The sequence below is a fragment of the Lactuca serriola genome, chromosome 1, assembly GCF_051521515.1.
Source record: "Lactuca serriola cultivar US96UC23 chromosome 1, Lser_US96UC23_V15, whole genome shotgun sequence".
Classification (NCBI taxonomy): domain Eukaryota; kingdom Viridiplantae; phylum Streptophyta; class Magnoliopsida; order Asterales; family Asteraceae; genus Lactuca; species Lactuca serriola.
The window spans coordinates 8520572-8530320 of record NC_136408.1 but is presented as its reverse complement, the minus strand read 5'-3'; the positions used below and the strand labels follow the sequence as shown (position 1 = coordinate 8530320).

The 9749-nt window shown below is 34.6% G+C and overlaps 1 protein-coding gene across 1 annotated transcript; it reads right to left on the bottom strand.

Moving 5' to 3' along the window:
- Nucleotides 1-2434: 2434 nt before the first annotated feature.
- On the bottom strand, nucleotides 2435-9057 carry LOC145095309 (uncharacterized). The gene is made up of 11 exons (XM_079033227.1): nucleotides 8885-9057; nucleotides 6014-8676; nucleotides 5829-5929; nucleotides 5646-5736; nucleotides 5446-5556; nucleotides 5260-5325; nucleotides 5091-5150; nucleotides 3334-3891; nucleotides 3125-3244; nucleotides 2912-3031; nucleotides 2435-2795 (listed from the first exon to the last, which is right to left on the bottom strand). The coding sequence occupies exons 2-11, from the start codon at nucleotides 8603-8605 to the stop codon at nucleotides 2730-2732; spliced, it is 3885 nt and encodes a 1294-aa protein (XP_078889353.1). The 5' UTR covers nucleotides 8606-8676; nucleotides 8885-9057; the 3' UTR covers nucleotides 2435-2729.
- Nucleotides 9058-9749: the final 692 nt, after the last annotated feature.

Here is a 9749-nt window from a genome sequence, read left to right as displayed (position 1 = left end):
CAATAATTATGGAACCCACTCAATAAGCTATTTGTAATAGTCATTTAAAATAAGCATTTTAAGAATTTTTTTTAAAATAATAATCTTTTTACGAAATCATTTTTGTCGAAAATAGTCACAACCGGTCAAGTCTTTAACATTGGAGATTGTCAAGTCATGCGAAGCAGTAACAAAATAACCAGGGACAATGATAAAGTAAACAATTTACAACTATTAAAATTTAAGGTAATTATGTTTTCTAAGGGTTTATCTATGCTAACTATCCAAAGTTAAATGCGTTCTTGTTATTCACTAATGCTTATCCGGTTAAATTGGTTCTTGAGCCGAAAGTGTAGCCAAGATAGAGAAGACGATACAAGAAAAAATAAGCTCATTTTAGACTTTTACAAAAAAATTATGAGGATCAGCATACAATTAAAAGAAAAATGTGAAACAGCCCCAACACCACATGGTTGAGGCATTGTAACTCGGTCAATACTTATCCACTTAACTTGATTCTGGAGCCTAACTTGTAGCCAAGACTAGAGAGTGAATAATATGAAGGGAAAAACCAGCTCATTCCGAGCTTTTTCGAAAAAGTTAGAAGGGTCGAATATAAACATATATTGTACCAATATTAGTACTGATTTTTACACGAAACCGCAACACCAAAAACCGCAGCATCAATAACCAAATTTAAGGATTTATTGTTTCAAATACTTAACCGAATGAAGATATCTGGTATTGCTTCAATACCATTACCAAAGTATTAGTTCGGTTCAATACCCATGGTATTTGCTCTCACCTATGGTTGGGGATAAAGCCTTTCAAATCCAATATCAACAATTATCAAAAATAATTCAATGATTTTAAATAAGTAATACATATACTTTTAATCTAAATCTCAAGTCAATCTCAAAGTACAACACCTCACTCATCCTTAAGATGAGAATTAGTCTATGTAAAAGTAGCACGAAACACATTCTACGCATATGGACTCCAAACACTATGAGCATGTACCATCATACATTATCTACATAAGAGGTAGCTAACCTCGAGTGCAAGTGACCGGTCTAGAATTCCATCATAGATTCAGAAACCCCAAATCATACAAGCATCGACTTGCCCAAACATAGGTACCATGACCCCAAACCATACAAGCATTGACTTGCCCAAACATAGGTATAATAACACTTGGTATAAAATGTTTAGACCATATAAAACTCAACTCATCCTAAGTGGATGCACAATATCATGCTCAAATCATTTTCAAAATAATCAAAGAAATCCCCATTTGAATCAAAGCTCTTTCCAAAATTACTTTTCATGAATGTTGATTAACATAACATAGCTATAGGTTTAGGCTATAAGGAGTGCTTTGGAGATTCTTACGCATAATTCTTACCAAAGAGATGGTCACATCATCCAAACAACCTCCCGCATGATTCTCATCAAGATTAAGAAATGGTGTGTAGTAGTAAGGAAGTAGTGAGTTTAGAGAGGAAAAAAACAGGGGGGAGAAGAGAGAGAGAGATAGAGAGAGACTGTGATTTGCAAAGGATAGTAGTCTCACTCACGGAGCATCACAATTCAGAAGGTTGGTGGTGGTGTTTGGATGCAAGTCATGCGTTACGCGTGAAAAATCTATACTCCGTATAGCCTTATCAAAGAGAAATAGCAATTTAAAATCATCAGTGTTATAAGAATATGAATTAATATTTATTTTAGTTTATTTATTTATAGTAAAGTAATTAAATTATTTGTATTTTATTTAAGTTTTTAAAAATTTATTTTACTAAAATTTATAAAAGTTCTAGCCCCAAATGCGAGTGTTGCAGAATTAGTGTATGGGGACAAGCATTTAATGCATCACATCATCACATCTTCTGTGTAGACAAAGAGCATGCATGAATGGTAAAAACATGCAAAAGAGTTGATATTTTCAAGTGTAGAATACATATTTCTCTCGATAAAGACAAAAATATTTTTCACCTAAAGTATAGTTTGAACAATAATGTTCCCCGTAAGCGGGTATAATAACCCATGCATACATAAATGCTGGAGCATCGATCTTCATAGAATATTTTGCATCTTGTATGTAGTATGTATAAATTAGAGTCATTTTTCTATAAGGGGATTCTATTTGTTAGATCTGATCACGTTAACCATCGCGTGTGTTGGGTGATTACTTAACAAAAAGAGTGTTTACTTTTCATATCGCCTGGTTATATTGAATGTGCCTTGAATAAAACTCAAATTTGGCTATTATTTAATGAGATTATTCAAACTATGTTAGCACACCATTGTCAAATCAAGCATACCAAACAAGTCACGTTTTACTTTTTCATGAAAACTGAAAGTTTATGCACTGATAACTTTTCTTCTTATAATATGATAATAATATATAAGTACCCAAAATACATAACTTAAGACATCATCACGACATAACTATATCTTTTTGACGTAAAATTAACTCTTATATTTTTAATAAAAGACCGAAATCATACCAAGATTCAAAAATCCAAAACATCCCAAAAAAAACTCAAATCATTCAGATTTCGTCATTTTTACCGTTATTGGACACTAAATCACGAGACACAAAATTCTCTGAAACCTGATATTCAGAGATAATGGACAAAAGGCTATTTCTGACATTTGACTTTTAAATTCAACTCTCTTTGTTTACCTTGTTGAGCCGCTGTCCACCCGCCTTGAAGCAAAAAGCACAAATATGAAAATACCAATCAAAATTATTGTATCTTGAAAAGATTTTTCAGCTTCACAACCAGCCTCCATTCTTCATTCGACAATTCATCCTGTAAAAACACACAGATTAGTAAAAAAAAAAGTCAACAGATATTCTGTATGTGATAATGTGAAATTACTAATTATGAGAAAATTTAACATTTTAATTTTTTTTTATTTTACATACCCGATAATTGGCTTTTAGTATATCGATTGAGTTCCTTGAGATATGGCTGACAAGTTCATCCTCCATTTCAAAATGCCTCCCGAACATTTTTTGTTGCTCTTCAGCATTGCTTCCAGTTATCTGCCAATTCAAATATAAGATATTAAATTTTCATTTTTTTTTATTTTAATGAAATGTGTAAGTATATATAACTTGAAAAAAAAAAAAACATACCTTGATAGCCACCTTTGATCCTTTTTTGGCGATATCGACTGGCTTGTGATTATTCTCAATGGAAGAAATCCGTCCAATATCAATAAATTCCCTTTGAGGAATACATATTGGAGTTCCAATCTACACACACATAACATTGTACTTTCAATTGCTTTTCTACTTTGAAAAATTTACTCAATTATAATTTATAGCAGAGCAACAGAAATTACCTTAGCAATGCCCTCGAGAACATCAACACCAAGAATAATGGGATCCTTCTTGTTGAAGACACAATTGGGCATGATTTTAAGAACACATGGAAACACAGCATCTTCAGCAGCTTCTTTCTTCTTTTCTTCTTTAAGATTATCAATATACGCCTTGAATTGATCAAACAGATGATAAATGATATCAGCTAGAAATATCTTCACCCCAAGATCATCTGCAAGCTCACGTGCCTCTGGGGTCACTTTGACATCAAAAGCCAGGATTGTTGCATACTCTTTTCTCTTTTCCAGCATGACACTGGCCTTCATGACATCTTTTTTATGAACAGGGCCTATGCCTATACCACTAACAGGTATGTTTACAGCTGGAGTCTTTAAGAATTCTAGTAATGCCTCCAGTGATCCAAGAGTAGATGCTTGTACATAAACTCCTTCACCACTTTTATCAATTCTACTCATTACGTTTCTCATGTCGTCCATCACTGATTCCTTGATTTCATCCACATCATCATCGGGTCCCACCACGTATAGGGCAGTCCCAGCCACTGCATGCTCCAGATTCTGAAAAAAAAAAAACAAGTTGAACAGAGTTAGGGACTGGTGTTTGGTTCAAAGAATCTATCAAAGGAATTAGGGCTTGCTGGTATGATGGAATTGAATCACAAAGGAATGGAATGAGCAAGGTAATGGAATGGAACGAGGCTTTCAAACATGTTTGTTATGTACAATTGGAAATTAACTTGATAAAAAAAGAATAAAAGGTTATTTATAATAATAAACTTTAATCAAGAAAGATATATTGCAAAGAATTGCTTAGAAACATATTTCATATGTTTGAAATATGTACTATATGTATTTCAAATAGTAAAAAAAAAGTTATTTAATTTCACTAACAAAAATAATTACAAAGATAAAATATCAAATAAAGATAAATATCAAAATAGAATTATGATCAAAAAATATTTTGTTATTTTTGGAAAATAACAAAGAACAATTAAATTGAAATTTTAATATTTTTTAAAAGTATAAATGTTATAAAGAGTTTACAAGTAAAACTAAGTTATAATTACAATGTATCATTCCATTCAATCAAAAAAATTCTTTGTTATTTTTGGAAAATAACAAAGAACAATTAAATTGAAATTTTAATATTTTTTAAAAGTATAAATGTTATAAAGAGTTTACAAGTAAAACTAAGTTATAATTACAATGTATCATTCCATTCTATCAAGGAATGAATTTTTTTTAAAGAACCCCCTCCCCCATGGAATGAAAATCAGCCCATGAGAAGGAATAACATTTCATTCCAATGTGGCATTTTTTCATTCCACCCAACAATGCCTTAGAATCTGAAGGATTTGTATTCTATCATGTGCTTAGTTGGCAGAAAGTTGAATGGAAATCAATCACATTCCTTTGCTAATTTGATTTGCTTGTAAATCTATCTAATAATTGGAATGTATATTATGTTTAAGTAAGAATGTGTTTTTACTTTTTGTTTTAATCAGTTTATGAGGATAACTTTTTCTTTTGGCAACCAAGCACACCGCGGAATAGAATTCAAGATTCCAATTCCAGACTCTTATATTACCTGACCCACCAAGATCTGGTCGTCATTGATAATGACTTAGTGGAATCAAATTAAAATTTTGGTGAACCATGTTTCTCAAAAGAAGAAACATCGCATCTATTGTAGACAGTTCAAAAGACAAGTCGCCTCATTTATCTAATTGAAGAAACAATTTGCAAACTAGCATCACCTGAGCAGTAATTTTGATCCCTTGTGCAGCTTTGATTTCTTTATGATGAATGTAGGCTCCCTGAATCAAATAACAATCAAACTCATAAAGACTCAACAAAACTAATGAATTTGAAAAACTATCAATTGTCAAATTTAAAATGCCCAAAAAGGTTCAAACATATCCTCACCTTTACTCGGAGTTCCTTCATTGGATGAGGAGTCAACAATGATCGGATTGTCGTATGAATTGGTCCCTGCACAAGAACATTTGTTTGTTAAACAAGAAATAGCATATCATTCTTCCATATATTGTATTTATTATAGCATACAAACAGAAAGTAACTCGAATGTAGCAACAAAGTGTTTGCACTTGCCTGAAAGCCACAAACAACAATCTCATCTCCTTCATGAAGAACACCATTAACCAATACCACATCAATGGTTGTTCCAAGCCCTTCTATCACTTTAACCTCCAACACCGTACACTAACAAAAATTCATTCCAAGAATCAGTGATCAGAGCTCTCATAGAAAAAAAAAAGGTGAACTGGAAAAAGAAGATATAATAAATATACCTGAATATCACTGCTGTATGTAAGTTTTTCAATCATTGTCTTCTGAGCCCATTGGACAAGTAGTAACAACATCTCAGGTATGCCTTCACCACTGAATTGCCCCCAAAAGCAAAAATTTGGTTCAAAATTCAATACCCAGTATTCAAATGATGTATGAACAGTAGATCACATAAAAAAAACTACCTGATAGCACTTGTGGGTACAATACTATAAGTTTCTCCTCTGTCTTTATTCTTGCTGTACAATTCGGTATTCAATCCTTGCTCCTTGAATTCTGTAATTATCTGAAGTCACAAAGCACAAATCCATGAGAAAGCCAGCAAGAAAAGAAAACAGATGTTCTTGTGGGATTACAAATTTACAATTACCTGAGTGAGCCTATGCTCGAATTCAAGTTGAACATCTTTGGACTGAAGTTTCATTGCTTTCCCAATTGGTGCATTGCGACATGTTTTCCACCCATATAATCTGTCAACCTTATTCAAGGCCACAATGAACTCTGTATTCCTCATTCTCAATAGATTTAGTGATTCAATAGTCTGTGGTTCCAATCCATGCATAATGTCAACAACCAAAATGGCAATATCACATAACCCAGAACCCCGAGACCTTAAGTTCTTGAAGGACTCATGGCCAGGCGTATCAATTACTAATAAACCAGGGACATTGAGTATTGCATCGGCTTTCAATTCTTTTGTTCTCTCACGAATGTTCTCTGCTGGAATGTAAGTGGCACCAATTTGTTGGGTGATTCCTCCAGCTTCACCTTCTTGAACATTAGTCCTTCGAATACAGTCAAGCAACTTGGTTTTCCCAGTATCAACATGACCCATAATGCAGCATATTGGGGACCGAAGCGTCTTTTCACCATCTTCTTCTTCCTTCTTCTCTTCCTTTTTACCCTTACCTTTGTTTGCAACAACTATTGCAGGTTGATTTTCCTTACTATCATGATTTTGATGCATTTCTTTGGGTACATTAGTTGCCCCTGAATCATTACTACTCTTAATCTCCTTTTTAACTACGGGTGCAGATTCGGGTTTAGGTTGAGGTGCAGTGGATTCCTCCTCGTCAGCAAATGCACTTATACCTGGCAATTTGAGATCAGCATCATCCCAACTCTTTGCATCCCATTCATCATCATCTTCTTCTTCTTCATCTTCTTTGTTCCCATTCTCTTCAACTGACGGGGCTTCTATCTTTTCCATTTCCATGTCATCAGACTTCTCTACTTCCACGTCATCAACCTTCTCTGCTTCCGTGACTTCATTAGCATTGGTGGAAGGACCTTTGCCATTTGCATGTGGCTTTGATTTTTTTGTTTGGTACTTGGGTCGTTTTGTTGGTGCAGATACAGGCAAACCACCAGCATTTGCAAGTATTTGATTCCTCATTGCCTCCAATCTTCGGGCTTCTTCCTTCTGTTTTGCTGTCAAAAGTTTTCCTTCTTGTTTCTTCTTCAACATTTTTTCCTTTTCTCTTTCCTTCTTCAAACGTTTTTTCTCTTCTGCGATCCTTTCAAGTTCTTCCTGCTTTAAACGCTCCTCTTCTTCTTTCCTTAGCTTCTCCTCTTCTTCTCTTTTCTTCTTTTCCTCGGCTTCTTTAAGCCTTGCAAGTCTTTCTTGCATCTCTCTAACATGTTTTGGAACCTTCTTATCAGGTACTTTACTCTTTGATTCCGCCTGTTTTTCCTCCACAACAGGGGCTGCTGCTGTCTTTAACCCTGCAGCTTTCTTTTCTTTTTCCTTTTCTTTCTTCTTTTTCTTTTTTTTAGCAGCTGCAGACTCTACAGCCTCTTCATTCGTATCCTTTTCACCACCTTCATCTGCTGGTTCTGCCTCAGGTTGAGCCTTCTCCTCCTGTGGCTGTTCTACAGTGGCAGAAGGTGGGGGAGGGGCAGAGGCAGGGGCGGAAGTTTCACCAAGTTCAGCAAGAATTCTGTCCAGGTCATCTTCTTCCTGAGCTGTTCTTCCACCTTTCTTTTTCTTCTTTTTGTTTTTGGAAGTTTCTGGTACAACATCAGCTTCTTTGTTAGTAATGCTGGTGCTAGGCTGTTCTTGTTCATCAACTGCATTCACTGTGTTACTGTTTTTCTTCTTAGATGGCTTTTTTTTACCAGAAAACTTTATTGTAGAAGAGTCTTCATCAGTCAACCCTGAAACTGAAACATCTTCATCTGTTCCTCCACCAGCTAATGCAACATCAGGTGGACTGGTTTTCTTCTTTGATGACTTGGTAGACTTCTTCTTACCAGAGAAGGTGATGGGGACATCATCGTCCTCGTCACTTTCTTTCTCGTTTTCTTCATCTAGCAAATGTGCAGCTGAAAATATACTACCACTGGTTTTCTTATTAGATTTGGATGATTTCTTCTTCCCTGTAAAGGAAATGACTGGCTCATCTTCATCCTCAGATTGTTGTTTTGATCCTGATTCGTCTAGTAAATCTTCATCATCATCATCATCATCCCCAATTGCAGCAAATGCAGAACCAGCAAATGAATTACCTCCCTTTTTGGACTTTGATGGCTTCTTCTTTCCAGTAAAGACAAGGCTAATATCCTCTTCCTCACTGACATCGTCTTCTTCATCCTTTGTTACTTCAGAAGTTTCATCATCTTCATCACCAAGTAATGCAAATGATGTTGAAGCACCAAATGAACTCCCACCTTTTTTCGCTTTGGACTTTGATTTCTTCTTCCCGGTAAATTGACTCTCCTGAGGATTATCACCATCCTCCACATCTTCTTCTTCTTCTTTTATTCGCGAATTCTTACCTTTCTTACCTTTTTTCTTACCAGCAACCGGTGCGACATGCTCTTCTTCCTGAACTGATTTCTCCTCGGACACTTCTGTTCCAACAGAATACTCATCATCATCAATTACTACAGCTTTCTTCCTCGACTTGCTCCCAACCGCACCTCCGTCCTCCTCACGAGCTGTCGGCTTCTTTTTCCCCATCAATCTAATATGATGTCGACAAATAAACTACTCCAATCTCACCAGTGCAGACTCAAAACACCTTGGGAACCCTAAAAACACACAAATTTTCAACATCAGACTACATCACAAAAAACATACATATTCAAATCCCAATCTACAAGCAACAAATAAACTACAATCAAAAACTATTTTCAGATTAGTCCGTCCAACATCGAATCGAATCTACAACAAAAGCATGAAAATCGAGTACAGAGTTGTGGTAAAGAATAGACGGTAGCATATAGATAGATATCTTACTTGCCGATGCGAATTCGTGATAAGTGTATGTATGATGATGAATAATATGGATTGGGAAAACTGTGATTGATACACAGATCAGTTGGAAACGGTGGAAGCAAAAAAATGAATAAAGAACAGAAGAGGAGGTATGGGAGTGACGATGAAACGAAAGAAGGAATTATTTGTGAGGGTGCGTTATATGTGTATTAGGGTTGCAATGAATGGCTGGGTGCGGCTCGGCTCCTAGAGTGAATTTTACGATTCTTTTTTTTATTAGACAAATGTAAAAATAAAAGTAATTACATATTGACAAATTAAATAATATTCTCTCCGTCCAAAAATTATAGTCCACTTCTAAAAATAAATAATATTTTTACCAAAATACTATCTTATTATTACTTAACCAAATAAGCATTTAATGAAACATTAAATGCAAAGTAAGGACAAAACTGTCGTTTTATTATATAAAGTTAGTGGTAATTAATGTTTTTCTTAATCTGTGTGTTTTTTGTCTGTAGACAATAATATTGGGACGGAGGGAGTATATCCTATGGTTTACCTGAATTAATTACAACTTATTGAAATTTTTACGAGTTCGGTTTTTATGTTTTTTCTTTTTATTTTTGGTCGGACCATATTGCAAAGTCTAGCTTTTTTATTTTTTTTTTTCATTTTATATTATTGTTATTCATTAAAAAAATGAAAAAAAAAAATCATGTATTTGTCTTGGTTTGAGTTTATTCTTCATAAACACTCAAAAACATCTTCATGAACACACTTACACACAACGGTCTCTTTTTACGTCATTCCAATCCGTTGAAACAAGTAAACCTTAGTTCATCGGATGGCTCAATTTCTATTGATCAAACTTGCAGATTTCTTC